General features: G+C 40.5%; 1 protein-coding gene across 3 annotated transcripts in view; it reads right to left on the bottom strand.

The window, feature by feature from the left end:
• LOC144023490 (contactin-4-like) overlaps nucleotides 1–15,176 on the bottom strand; it is a 177,638-nt gene that overhangs the window by 56,972 nt on the left and 105,490 nt on the right. For all 3 annotated transcript variants that reach the window (XM_077529033.1, XM_077529032.1, XM_077529034.1), the window contains exons 10-11: nucleotides 5,401–5,530; nucleotides 1,654–1,804 (exon numbers count right to left, since the gene is read on the bottom strand). In XM_077529033.1, the coding sequence (XP_077385159.1) occupies nucleotides 1,654–1,804; nucleotides 5,401–5,530 (281 nt within the window). The remainder of the gene's footprint in view (nucleotides 1–1,653; nucleotides 1,805–5,400; nucleotides 5,531–15,176) is intronic.

Here is a 15,176-nt window from a genome sequence, read left to right as displayed (position 1 = left end):
AATATCAAGGCAACAAACTGCACTACGATAATAAATAAAAGATGGACAATTCAACAAAATATTTGAGGCTTAAAAATTGGTTTTGCTGCATTTCACAACAAAGAAATAAGAGTTTGCAGAACTAATTGACCCTCCATCTTAAATACATTTTTTATTTAAAAAGACAACTAAAATTGTTTTTGAGCAAACAACTTGTTATTGATGTGCTAACAAACACTGTTGACACTAATGTCAATAATTTCTATTTAAATGTCCGTCCAACTTAAATTACTGATTTAGCACTCAAAAACCCCAAAATATAAGTTGTGCTTTGGGAGTTTACCCACAATCCAGATCTCAAGCGTCCTGAGACAGGTTAGTTTTACCCTATTGAAGATGTGTTGCCGTGTTAGCAATCCTGCTATGTTGTTGGTAAAAACCCTGCCACAGTTTGGCTTTAGCCACAGGTGCATCTCGTAATGACCTTGTTTACCTGCTGGTTGAGTACAAGCAGCTGTAGCTAAAGCTGAACTGTGGCAGGGTTTGTCCTTTCTGGACCTGGATTTCCCATCTCTGAACATAGTGTTGCTGACAGATAAAAAAAAAAATATCTTTATCTCACTTGAAGGGGAGCGATGTGGCAAAGAAGGAAGGTGTTCATTGTCACTTTGTTTTTATGAACCGAGTGTGTCGGCACTCTTGGATAATGGATGTGATGTCATGAGCATATGGTTGATAATAAAATGTATTCTTCCATGGAGCAGAGTCTGTTTGAAGCGAGCGGGTCAAAATCCACTGGTTAAATTGGCTATTAAATTATGATTGTGTTGATTTTTAAAATAAAAATGTAAAGGTACAACTTTGAGGCACATTGTGAGCTTGTTGTTGTGCCATAGTTAAACCACTGTTTTCTTATAGATCCGATGTTGAAATGCACTTACTTTATGTCCTTGTTCACGGATCCGGAATATCAAAGCATTAAATGTAAATGTGCACCATACAGCCATAAATGTGAAAAGAAAAAACGATTATGAAATATGTTGCAGTAGAAGTACATTTTTAGCCCCCAAATAAAAATTCAAAACTGACATGTGCATTTTTCATCAGACAGTGACAGTAGGCACAGTGAATGAATACAAAATGTTCAACATGACAACCAATGCAAATATCATACCCAGATGTCCTGTCAGGTGTCAATCATGTTTTGATTTATCGCAAAATTAAGTCTAATGAGCGAATGGGTATGTTAGTCGCACCCCAAAAATCAAGGTAACACATTTTAGGGTTTGGCATGCAATGCACTGGAATGCATTTTTCAATGGCAAGGTCAGTTTTGCTTTCAACTTGAAGGCTGCACTACTAACATTATGACACATTTTAGCATAATGACAGTTTGAGCTCCAGTAGAACATCCTTGAATGCTGATTCAAATGCTTCAATGTGCATGGATTTGATTTTAAAAACATCAACAATTTACACTTCAAAATGAAGCTTGTGAAAAGAAATATAATTTTGGGAAAAATCCACAAATAAGCCACAATGTTATTTCATGGGACGGATTGTATTGTACATTAGCGTCTATTTCATTTTATCGTATATTTTTTCTTTGAGCAACAAGGACTTACTTAGGCAGAATTCTAGTGATCTTTTCAGGGAAGGAAGTTTAGCAGTTACCTTTGACTTTCTTCCAGTGTTTCGCTGCCCTTCCTCCAAGAGATCACACCCCACGGAGACATCTTGGGTTTGCACTCCATGAGCATATCTCCTCCAACCTTGACCAGCGTCTGGCTCCTCAATTGGTTATGAGAGAAATCTGGAGCAACAGCTGAGACAGGAGGGATAGATTTCTTATTTCATATAAAACAGTCAATTACATGTCTTCCTTTACAATTCATCACATACAAATATTTTCAGCTCAATTTTAATTAGAGACTTTACACTTGTTCTGTCTTTCTTTTTGAGATTCAATGTTGTTTGGATTATTTTTTTCTACCCGTGACAGATGACAGATGTTCTTCTTTTTCCAAATCTATTTTCAGGCCAGATAACAGTAAAGCAGGTTAAAGTGTGTCTTGGCCATGAGACTGCAGTGAAATAACAAATATAAATTATTCCTGCCAAGGTTAACATCTTTCTTAAAGTTTAAGACTACACAATGGCGGGAACGAAACTGTTAAAATGGACATAAAATACTTTGTTGCAAAATACAAGAGCAACATACCTGCTGTTAGCGGTCAGCTATCATTCACCTACCTCAGCAAGCAGAATCCAACACATTTTGAACGGAAGTTTTGATCAAGATTTTTTTGTTATTTAGATGTACCAGTCGATTGAATAGCAATGTGACTCTTACATTACAGTCTTTTAACTATATTTATAAAACTGGTGACTGATCACATTGATGTCCTTTGTCCATCCATCCATCCATCCATGCTGTCTTTATTAGGATCATGGGTGAGACGGAGACTATCCTTGCTTACTTTATCATTTAATGTGCAGCCACAAATATAGAAAAACAACAATCCACAGTCGCATTCATACCTATGAGAAATGTAGAGTCTCAAGGGCAGCATGAGGAAGCCGAAAGACCCAGAGAAAACATTGCAAACGAGGAGTTGATGCGAGATTTCAAAAGAAGGACCTCTGATTTCTGGGTCACCATTTAACTATGGTAAGTTGAAAGATTTTGCGGAGTCTGACACCAGTCCTTGACATTTTTCATACATAAATTGGATGTGTTGTTGTTATCAAATTTAAACTGCACATAACAGAAAACTGCATTTTCTTCTCTAAAACATTATAGGACAATGTGATGTCAGAACCACAGTAGTAAATTTGCTGGCTAAAACAACACATTTGAGTGAGATTGGTTTGTTGAAAAATGATCAGTATGAACTGGAACTGTGTCAGGCTGTCAGCAAAAATGTGCAGAATAATTTTCCCCTATTAAACTGCCTTTGAAAAATAATCCGACAGCTCTTGCCAGCCATCTATTTGGGCATTTGCTTAGCAGCTAACAGCTAGCTACTAGAAGCTAATGCTGTCAACAGATGCTGTATGTCAATGTCAGCGTAATTAGTTGTTGTTGTTTTTTTCCTTTTGCTTCATTAATTAGCAACATGATTTCAGGATGACGTGTTGATGGTGGTAACAGTTTGTGACAGCTAGCCTGTATATAAATTAACCCTCACTACAGTTAGGAAGATGAGTGAAGACAGCCACACCGCACTGTTGACATGTTCAGAATAAAAGAGTACCAGGGTTTTAATGTTGTATTCTTTGGTAAGCTAAGGTTACGGACTGTCTTCTCAAAGGTACTCACCAATAGCAACTTGAGGCAGAAAAAATGTCTTTTTTTTCCCATTTGTTTTTATTTTTTATTAAATCAGGGTACTTGAATGGGGAACCGCACGATACACGACACCACACTAAATGATATTCATGAGTCTAGCGAGGAGGGTCCAACTCAGCGGGCTAGTCATTCTAGACCAGGGTTCGAGAGCACCTATCCAGCCAGTTTTCCATGTTTCTCTCCTCTAACACACCTGATTCAGGATTGGGATCGTTATCAGGCCTCTGCAAAGCTTGCTGATTAGCTGATCATTAGATTCAGCTGTGCTGAAGGGCGGAGACATGGAAAACAGGCTGGATAGGTGCTCTCGAGGACCGAACTTGGAGACCCCTGTTCTATACGGATGTAAACAGTGTACTAGCGAGACATCTACTGCGCTAAGTCTACTAATTCTGTCCGAGAATATCCCTGGTGCCAAATTGACTGGTATAGACATCCAAGAACATATTAATGTTCAATTGAAGAGATGACTTGCATATAGAGGGCTGAAAAAGACGAGGAAAAGAGCCGACCTGAACCAGAGGTAAAGTTTTTTTTCTCTCCCCCTCGACTCATCGTCCTACCCGACTGACACTTCATTCTCCAGTTTTAACAAGCTATCCTTCCTTTACCACCATATACTCTGTTTGTCATATCTGCTTGTCTTACGTCTTTGTTTGTTGTTGGGGGGTAAATTTGTATTGCTTTTTTTGAGTATGTGTGTAGTGTGTGTGTGCGTGTCTCTTGGGCACAAACAACAACTAAAACTCAATTCTTTCCATTATCATATACGTCCCGCATATAAACCCCTTTACTTAATTCAGAAAAGGCCCTCCATATAAATTTTCATACGTTACATCTGCACAAAAGGCAAAAAATAAAAATAAAAACAGGCGGTAAGCAAGACAGGTCTGTGCAACAGTGGCAACGCCATTTTAGTATTCTTTCCCCGTCATTCATAATATTATTGTCGTCCGGCAGTCGGGGTAGTGCTAAACGCAAAACAACAACAAAAACATAAATATAAAGACAATCGCTTGCCTCTTCGGCACGGCGGTGTCCGGCAAGGGCAGGATAGTCATCTAGAAGCATGCATACATGCCCCCAACAAAATGTTTACTCCAGTTTAAAGTTAACAGGCTCACTTCGCTGGCGTTAAACTGCTCTTTTGGACGTCCTCACAAGTTGATCCCCGTTCACATTCATGACTCTGAATTTTTGGCTTCGGGAAACGAATAAAGAATACATCCTTCCTATGTGGACGGTTGTGGTGTCTGGAGTGGTTTCTAAACGTTCCATAACAGCTGTGTTCACTCGGCTTGGTGTATTTCCGGAGATAAACGAGAACAAAACAAGAACTATTTGCATGGCTCGTCAATGAGCGAGCTTCTTTCTTGACCTCCTTCCTGGTTTAAGCTGCTGAAGTCACGTGGCCTTGCGGTCTAAAAACAGCATTCGTGCGGTCCCCCATTACTCGAGGACTTGTTTTACCCTGCTGGTTATAGTAGATAAAGTACCCCTAAAGTCCAATTTCTGACCCCCCCCCCCCCCCCCACACACACACACACACACACACACACACACACACACCCCACACGTACTCTAGACTACGGTGACAAAGGAGATAAGCCCTGCAACTTGATTCATCTACGTAATTACTGTGTCAACCAAAGCAGACAAGTCAGTATAGCTCGCTGATGTGTGTAAACATCAAATTAGATTTGGTCACTTGCAAATGACACGAGTGTGGACAGTAGAGCTTCAAGATCTGATCACAAAAAAAATCAGATTAGCCTCCTGTCTGAACATAGCTAGTGTGTTGGAAGATTGTCAACAAATGAAAGCTAACACAGGGGTAAAGAAGAGAGTGACATGCCTCACAGGGCAGATGAGCTGCGCTTGTAAACAGAGAAACTAAGAACATATTGTACATCACTGTTGGTAAAACACCTTTTCCTTTTAGTGGCCAATAACTGAATGGGCAAAGGTCAACTGGTAAAATTGACCAAATGAAGAGGATGGTGCGAACTTGAATAAATGCATGCACACACATCTCACACACACACAGAGACAGAATTACACAATCTTACCTATAACTCGGAGTTCGGCATTGGAGAAGACCTCGCCATACTTATTCCCGGCAACACACTGGTACATTCCTGTGTCCGACAGGGTCAAGCGACTGATTAACAACGCCCCATTGCTCACCTGTATGCGCTCCTATGGACATAGACACATGCCATTAACACGCCAAGTTCCCACAGCTCATCTGCATAAAAACAGCTGCAGGGCCAGTGAATTATGGTCTGAAAATAACAGACGTGGCAATAAATCTAGGATTTCATCACTAATGGAGGGGAAGGCTTGGGTGGATGGAAGCAGGCTAGCAGAAAATGACCCTAATCAATCTGCATGTTTATGAGAGTGAAATAAAGCCATGCCCTATTTATATCAGTGCACTACGGAGCCAGTTTCCCCTTTAGCAGGAGGGAGGGGGATGAGAATAACGTTACATTTAAGGGTGGGCTTCATTCTGAAAAATGGTGTACGGTGGACCCCTGTATACTACTAGTTAATGATTTACCTATTTGTGTGGATGTTTTTTTTTTTTGTTGTTGTTTTTTTTTTTTGGGGGGGGGGGGGGGGGGGTAATGTGTATTTTTGGCAGGAAGGGCAACCCTGTTTTTCATGAAAAACGCTTATTGGTGTTATAGCCATGCTTAGTCAAAATTTTGACTTTTTTTTTTAAAATGTTTTTGAATGGGTGTCAATTAGTGTTGTTCCGATACTGGTATCGGCAGAGGCGCCGACACTGCATTAAAACAGTGGTATTGGTATCGGTGACTACTCACACGTAACATGCCAATACCATTAATTCCAAAGCTAATATAGGATTTTGGATGCAGCATCTTGTGTCTTGCTCGTGCACGACATTCACTGATATGTGACATGTTCACTGCATGCCAATCTAAGATATCCTATTGGCCCTTGAATGATCTGAACCAATGGCAGGACAGCTTTTTCATGTTGAGGAAAAAAACCCTTAGGTATCGGCATGGTATCGGTATCAGCCGATACTGCCAAGCTGGGTATCGGAATCGGTATCAGGAGCCCAAAAAACGGTATCGGAAAAACACTAGTGTCAATTATTTGCGGATTTTTACTATTTGCGGGTCACCTCCCCGTGATTAGCTTGGCTCCACTGTATTGCATTGTGAAATTGTATATATGTGTATATGTATGTATGTATGTATGTATGTATGTACATATATATATATGCGTATGTGTGTATGCATGTGTATGTATATATGTATCTACTATTTATTGTGTAATGGACGTTAAGGGGCTAGGACTTGATAAGTTTATACTTCTTCCTACTCCTTTTCGAACATGTGTAAATGTGTAGCTAATGACAGGATGAATTATTGCAAAATTGTTATTTTTGTGGCTCTAATGTTGTGTTTGTTGCTTTATCTGTCTTGTATGTTTTCCCTTTTTTTCTATATGTATTCTTATAATTACTTTGTTTTTATACATGTTTGAAATAAATTTAAAAAAAAATTAAAAAAATGGTTTTCTGACATGTGCTCCCAACATTTATTTGTATCTTTTCTGACGTGGGCTTTCTTTGTCAGCTGGCAGGACTTTTCCACTCAGTGAAACATCAAACTACAATTTAAAGCGATACAAGAGTTAACTAATTTTCCTGTATTGGATTAGGCATTGTGTATAAAGAATAAAAGTGCAAATATCTCTTGCATCTTATTCCCTGAATTTTCTTTTAAACCGATTTAAGCATCAAAATAATAACATACCGTGATGAACACCATTATTCTGGTCACGTGATCGTGATGACTTATCCCGTGCGAAAACGGCAGCTGCCGCCGTTCACTTGAATGGGAGTTTGCTGACGTATTGGGCAAGAAAAACACCATCGTCTATCCCAAATATTGCACCAATTCTGATCAGAGTAAAATCCGACTTGCTATGAGCCAGCCGGCTGAATGAGTTCTTATCGGCCCCTTTCATCCCCGTTTCACCTTGACACACATCTTTGGCGATTCCTCCTTGGCTATACTTCTTTTGAAGAAGTACTTCTTTACTGTAAAGCGTAATCCCACCTTTGATGTCGGCCATGGGGAATGATAATTCATCGCAAGTTCTTTGTTGTCACTGGCAGCCATGTTATTCGATGTGTATTTTACATATGCGATACGTCACGATGATCACGTGATCACATGACTGTCCAAAATGGCTGATACTGTGCTCAATGCAAAAATATTCATAAAAAGTGCTATAAAATCATAATTTTTTTTTAGGGAAGAGTTGAAATTAACAATTTCGCAGAATAGCTGTTTCGTTTTTCACAAGTCTTGTATTCCTTTAAACAAGAGATGACTGGCAAGGATAAAATAAGGATCAGCGTATGAATCCTTCACCTTTTCTATCTGCTTCTTTACAATGCATTATTATGTTTTGAGTTTGTTTGTTTTTTTGTTTTTTTTAAGCAATTTTCATGCTCATTTTCAGGTCTGCTTGGTGTTGCCCTTCAATTTTGATATTTAATTAGGGCTCGCTCACAGTGAATTTAGGCTTAAGGAAAATAAGATACAGTAAGAATACAAAATAAGGTTGAGTGACTCACTGAAGGACCAAAGCGTAATAAAGTGTTGGGAAAAAAAAGCTGCATTTTTATTTCTCAGAAGCTGAGTGTGGGGGATTGAAAAATTGCATGGCATTCATTAAACATAATGCAAAGTCACATCAATACTCCGGTAATTCTGAAATAAAGAAATAAAGTTGATAAGGTAAGGTTGTTTACAAACAACATTCAGTGGATTGATTTGATATTTTAGTTTATATTTATACTAACCTCCAAAAAGAGAACAGTGGATCAAATTTTTATTTTTGCTATCAATATTTGAGTTTGTTCTTTAAGCGCTGTGTTGCAGTTTAACTTAGATCAACAGTCGGACTTTTTATGCTGCTATTGTGGTATATGTGGATTTGATATACAAGACGTTAGCACTAATTGCAACCAAACAAGTATTGAAATTGATAAGCTTAAGTAGAATAAGTGAAATGGATAAGACTTAAAATGACAGTGTGTAGAATTTAGTGCAATCTAGTGGTGAACGAATAGAATGCAGTGACCTAAGCTCTAAGTCCGTGCATCAGAGAGACCACACTTTGCAAGCCTACCACCAATTACAACGCTCACGAAGTTCTTCTCCGGGTATCCGCAGCAGAAAGATGGTGACTAAACATGTCAGCCTCCTGTAAGGCGACCTATGTAATTGTACTTTTGTAATTTCACATTTGTTTTTATTATATTGAAATTAATATTGGGTTTTTAAAATAAATTAACATTGAAAAAATGTTTGAGTGGTTTTCAGTGAGAGAGCAGAGTTAAATGTATTGAGGGGAAAAAACAAAACAAAACGGTAAACTAATTTTCTCAGTGCTGGTCTTCCAACGGTCCCTTGAATATTTGTTGCAAACCTTTGCACGCAATAATTTCATCCATGCTGTCACCATCAATGAAGATTAATGAGAAAGCCAGAGGAACCAATGCAACTTTATGGTATTATGTTCACTGCATTTTACCGATTGACATGTATGCTTGGGTTCATAACCATATCATTTCCATAACTTTAGCAAAGGTTAATATTTGTCTCATCAGACCAGAAAGTTGCCTATCAGAATTTTTGAGGTGCGTCTCTGTAATTCTTGGCAAATTTGAGTCTTCCTGTTCACCTTGCAATCTCATATGTTTCATTGAGACAGGGTTGAACAAGGACACACTGGACACTCTCATGACCGTGGAGGGTTTTATGGATACATATCTGTGCAGACCACAAACTGGCAGAGCAGCAAAAAGAAAGGTGAGGGGATGGGAGTGCTTTTTTTGTTTTTGTTTTTTTGTAAACAGATGTAACCCTGGGGGCTTCACTGTTAAAGAGCAGCTCTGCAAGTATGGACATTGAGCAGTCAACGGCCGACCATACTATATACCTCGGGACTTTTCATGTCATTGTTGTAATGATGTACCGAATACATTCCTCTTTCTGTCGATGCTCTGTCGATGCATCCACACCCAGAGGCCCTCATCCACATATTCGGGGACTTCAATCATTCCTCTCTTTCTGCCACCCTCCCCAACTTCACACAATCTGCAGATTGCCACACAGGAGACCATACAATATTGGAGCTCATATACTGTACTGTATGATAATGTTAGAGATTAATATATAATAGGTGCACTCTCCTCCCCCTCTTGAATGCTCTGATCACAGCATTTTCCTTCTATGACCATTATGCATACCAATAGTGTGGAAACAACTTCCACAGAAGAAGACCATAAAGATCTGGACAGAGGAGGCACGTGAGCAGGTTCGGGACTGTTTTAACACCAGAGAGTGAGGAAGGACTCTTAGAAGACCAGCTCTGAGAAAATGAGTTAAACTGTTTTTTTCAATACATTTTACTCTGCTCTCTCATCGAATCCCAATCAGCATGGACCCACTTTTTCATAACTCTCGATCAAAGTCTTCTCACCTCAGCAAGCATGGCCCCACTTCTTCACAACTCTCGATAAAAGTCTTCTCATCTCAGTTGCATTTCTTCTCACCTCATCAACCCCACCAACACCTCTGATCCTCCCCCAATCATCATCAAACTCTCCACACCACCTTCAGATCATGACTACCCCGCTGGTCCCCACTCACTACCCTGCCCTCTCTCAAGAGAGAAGGTGAGGAGGGACGACAACTCAACTCAACTCAACTTTATTTATAAAGCGCTTTAAGAACAGGCATTGCTGTATACAAAGTGCTGTACATAAACATCAGTTTTGCAGTAAACAAGAACAAAGCAAACTTTTTGAAATGCGAATACAGGTTTTTGTTATTTTGTTTTTTTACAAGTAAATACATTTTACATCAGTGAATAAATAAGAAGTAGTGAATAAAGAGATAAATAAATAAATAAATAAATAAGTAGACTAAACATCAAACTCATACACACCACAAAACACCAAGAACAAGTCTCAAGGTGCGCCAAAAGCCAAAGAATACAGATGTGTTTTAAGACGTCTTTTAAAAGAGGATAACGAGGGGGACTGCCTAATATTTAGTGGAAGGTCGTTCCAAAGGGAGGGACCGGCAACAGCAAAGGCTCGATCTCCTCTGACCCCGGGTTTACACCGGTTGCGGTGCGGCTGCGGTGCGGTGCGTCTTGACTGCGTGCTCCGGACGGGTCAATTTTTTGGCCAATCCACACCGGCTCCGCACAGCTGCGGTCCAGCAGCTCCGTCGCCGACCACTTCCCGCCGTGTCTCGCGTGACCGCGCGCGATCATGTGGCATTAAAAACAACGACAAACACACAGAAAGTCTGTGCTCAACAGAGAAGCAGAAAGAGAGGTGGACTTTTTTTTATTTTGTGGCTTTCTACCTCCAATATAAACCTCTCCTCGTCCATGTTCGCTGGTGTCTAAACCGTGAATGAGCACCTCGCACGTTAACTCCAGGCCCGTCTACGCCCACATCACTTTTTGCTAGCATGCTTGCGAAATAGGAGCTGGCGAGTGTTTTATCTTGAAAGGTAACCGGAAATTTATTTCGAAACTGCGTCGGTCTTCCTGTCCCGCTCGATGTGTTTTGTGCTACCTTGCCATTTGCCGGAGGCCTACCGCTGCGGCGTCCGGCAAAAATAGAAAATAGGTCTATCCTTGCGGAAGGGCTGCGGCACGCCGCAGCTGAGAGGCAGTCGACACGCAACACACCCGCAAGCGGTGTAAACTGCACCATTCGAATGAATGGAATCTAATTGCTTGCGTCGCCGGAACGCACCGCAACCGCACCGCAACCGCAACCGGTGTAAACCCGGGGTAAGTCTCCGCTTAGCCCTCGGTACCTCCAATTGTGTCGGGCAGGTGTGTAGGGGTGCAAGAGCTCGGCGAGATAAGGTGGGGCAAGACCATTGAGAGATTTGAAAACAAATAGAATAATCTTAAAATGGATTCTAAATTTCACGGGCAGCCAGTGAAGAGAGGCCAGAATAGGGGTTATGTGTTCCCTCTTACGGGCACCAGTAAGGAGACGAGCAGCAGCATTTTGGACAAGCTGGAGACGCTGCAGGGAGGACTGGCTGATCCCAAAATAAAGTGCATTACAATAATCCAGCCGAGATGTAACAAAGGCATGGATTACCATTTCTAAGTACTGCTGAGATAGGAGATTTTTGACCTTAGCCAGCTGTCTAAAATGAAAAAAGCTGGATTTGACAACAGCGGCAATTTGCCGGTCCAGTTTAAGTCACTGTCCATCATGACACCCAGGTTTGAGGCTGTTGGCTTCAGATATAGTGCCAGAGGACCCAAGTCGGCAGGATGAGAAGAGGCGCTGGGACCAAAGACCATAACTTCTGTTTTCTTCTCATTGAAGTTCAAGAAATTTAAAGCCATCTAGGCTTTGATTTCTTCCAGACAGGACAAAAGAGGCATCAATGAGAAAGCGTCCTTTTTACTAAGCGGGACATAGATCTGACTGTCATCCGCATAGCAATGAAAAGAAATTCCATGTTTTCTAAGGATGGAGCCCAAGGGCAGTAGATATAATGAGAATAGAATGGGGCCTAATACAGATCCTTGCGGAACACCCTATGACAGTGGGACGGTGCGGGACTCGGAGCACTCAAGGCGAACACAGAATGTTCTGTCGGCCAAATAGGATCGAAACCACTCAAGAGCACTACCTGCATCGAGCCCTGTCACACCTGGAGTCCCTCAGCAGGACTATAAGAGTCATGTTCTTTTTTAAATTAAATTTTTATTTTTATTTATTTTTTTTACTTTTCCAGATCATCAATGAACTGTGAGAAGAGGCAGATGTGGACCATCGACTAGCTAACTGGCAGGCCACAATATATGAGGACACGTGGCTCTGTGTCAGACATGTTAGTGTACAGCACAGGGGGCCCTCAAGGGACAGCGCTCTCTCCATTCAGATTCACCCTTTATAACTCTGACTTCAGTTAACAAGTTGACAGTTGCCAAATGTACTACATCGAAGAGGTGGTGGACAAAAGGACAATAGACCTTTTGCACCTACATCACGTGATCTCATGACTGCCACATGATGGATGACGGAAGTGAATGAATGTTGAATTGAAGTGGACGGGACATAGTGCAGAGGTTTAGGGACTGTTACAGTATAAGTTATTATTGCCCACCTAGCCATGGCATCTACTAGTTTGACTGATATTTGCCTGTCGGTAGAAATGGCTCATAGAGCGCAATATTTACATAAGTTGGAGATCACTAGTTTGGAAACAGACCCTTATCTAACCTTCTACCACCTGCTATGTTCACTGATTTAATAAAATTACCAACTTTGCCGGAATTCACACCGGCCGCATGATCTACTGTATATCATGTAGTCAACACCGTATCCCCTTACACTGGAACCAATTTAAAAGCTTAAAAAGCCTGGCCACGTACCAGTTTTTTTTTTTTTTTTTTTTTTTTTTTATCGTGGCTGGGTTTCCGGGATAAGAAGCTATGCTCACACCAGGGGGACAAGATACCTAAAGTTACAACTTGTTTATCATTTAACTGATGTATTTTTTTTACATGCACTATGGAGAAAAAGGTTAACGTGGCTTAATGTTGCCAAAAACTAGGGACAGTCTAAAATGCTTAATTAAAAAAAAAATAAAAATAAAAAAATAAAATAAAATAAAAATAAAAATAAGAACGTCACTTAATGTTGAAAAACTACGACCAATCGCATAAATTTTGATTGGTACTACGACCAATTGCGTAAATTGTGATTGGTGAATTTTGGTGGCGATTGCTTGTAGTTTTCTAACATTAAACCATGTTACGTTTTTTTTTATTTTTTTTTTTTTACATTAAGCATTTTAGACTGTCCCTATTTTTTTATTTTTTTTACACATTCCGTCCTATATTGAACTGATATGGATCTAATAGCGTAGTCTGTGTATGTGCAGTTGGAGTGGATTATTATTTGCCTCATGTTGATTTCAAACATGTACTTCAACACCTCTGTTACAATCTTCGTTAGTGTATATAAAAAAGTAATATTTCCAAGCAAAACCCAAATCTGAGACTCAGATATTCAATGCTATTTATTATTTCAATTATCAATGTAATAGGGCAACCATGGATACAAAACTATTCTTATTCCAATATTTTTATTCTATGAAAATTGGGTGGGTTCAAACAACAAGAAGAGCTCTATTCCAAGTGGGCCATCAGATCCAAATGTAAGTGGAAATAAAAGTCAATACTTTATTTCACATTAATCTAATGATAAAATTGCCCCACAGTTTAATACTTTCAAGGGGGTTGTATGACATCTGTGTAAAGTTGCCTTTAATAAACTGGTTATTTAATCAGGTCACTGACTAAGAGAAAATGCCATTTTATTGTTTTCAAGCAGCATTTCCTTTGCAAGTGGCATTTTTGTCTGTTAAGAGAAATAATTTTGTTGTGTACTTAATTTTATGTGTATACTGTGACACTGAAAACAGCATCTATCAATGAGTGCAAACAATTCAAATGAGATCAACTCATTTTTGATTCTGGGGTATTTTAAAATTGACAGGTGCAGTGTACAGCACATAGCAAGCTTAGTTTGATTGTGAGTGATCTTGCACAAACTGTGACCCTTCCCGCTCACTGTGGCTGTGCAAAGTAGATAACAGTGCACACAAATCATGATGTGAAGGTTTTTGCTGCATGCCTGTATGTGCTAGCTTCTTTTGTTTGTTTTTGAAAAACTTAACTCTGAAATACTGAGTGGAAAAGATTGCTTTACAGTTTTAGACTACACATTCCAAATCCAGAGATGAAGTTGTGTAGTGCAGTGTAGGCAATTAAATCAGAACGTTTGCTTTGATTTTCCATTGCAGTCGACTTCCTGTCTCCTCTATCTGTTGTTGGGACAGTCAAAATAAGCATGTAGCTTATGTTGAACTGTTAAGCTCAATTCACACTGGCTGCGGAAAGGACGCGGTGCGTTTTCCGTACGGCTTCCGCAAGGACTGCAATTCACACCGCGTGCGTTGCGTGTCCGGAAATCTGATCCCAACAAACCACACTGGAGAGTTGAGTTCACTGAATAACAACCATGTATATATAGACTTATATAGACCCAGTGTGACGCCACGTTGAAGTGCGCCCCTAGTGGTGGGGGGCAGGGCGTCAATGCGAGTGAATTAGAAAACAATAAGTGTGAGCTAGAAAATAGGTCAAACAATTTATAAATCAGCGACCAATGCTATGGTGAACTTGTGTGCAGCCAGCGGATGCTCTTATGGCTCAAAGAGAGATGAGAGCATTCTTTCGGCTGCATAGTTTACATTTTCATATCCCGCCGCCCAGTAAGAGCTTTCCGGTTGCCTTTTTTGAACTGAGGAAAAGTGACTCCCGACTCCGATGGTATGGAGGGGAATTATGTCTCATGCATGCACAGAAGGTATTAAACAGTTGGCATCGGTGCCTGTCGCGATCTGTACTTCTGTCATTTTTACGGTGTCAAGTTCCGACGGTCATGCCGACACCACAGTCAGTCACATTTGACTGATGTTAGACTGGTTTGCACATCCGCCTCCCAGTACTGAGGACTCTGGTTCGAGTCCAGGCTCCGGCCTTCCTGGGTGGAGTTTGCATGTTCTCCCCGTGCTCGCGTGGGTCTTCTCCGGGTACTCCGGTCTCCTCCCACATTCCAAAGACATGCTTGGCAGGTTAATTGACGCTATGCATTGTCCCTAGGTGTGATTGTGAGCGTGGATGGTTGTTTCTCTCTGTGTGCCCTGAGATTGGCTGGCAACCAGTTCAG

The sequence above is a fragment of the Festucalex cinctus genome, chromosome 8, assembly GCF_051991245.1.
Source record: "Festucalex cinctus isolate MCC-2025b chromosome 8, RoL_Fcin_1.0, whole genome shotgun sequence".
NCBI lineage: Eukaryota > Metazoa > Chordata > Actinopteri > Syngnathiformes > Syngnathidae > Festucalex > Festucalex cinctus.
The sequence above is the reverse complement of the archived record's forward strand: the minus strand, read 5'-3'. Positions and strand labels throughout refer to the sequence as shown.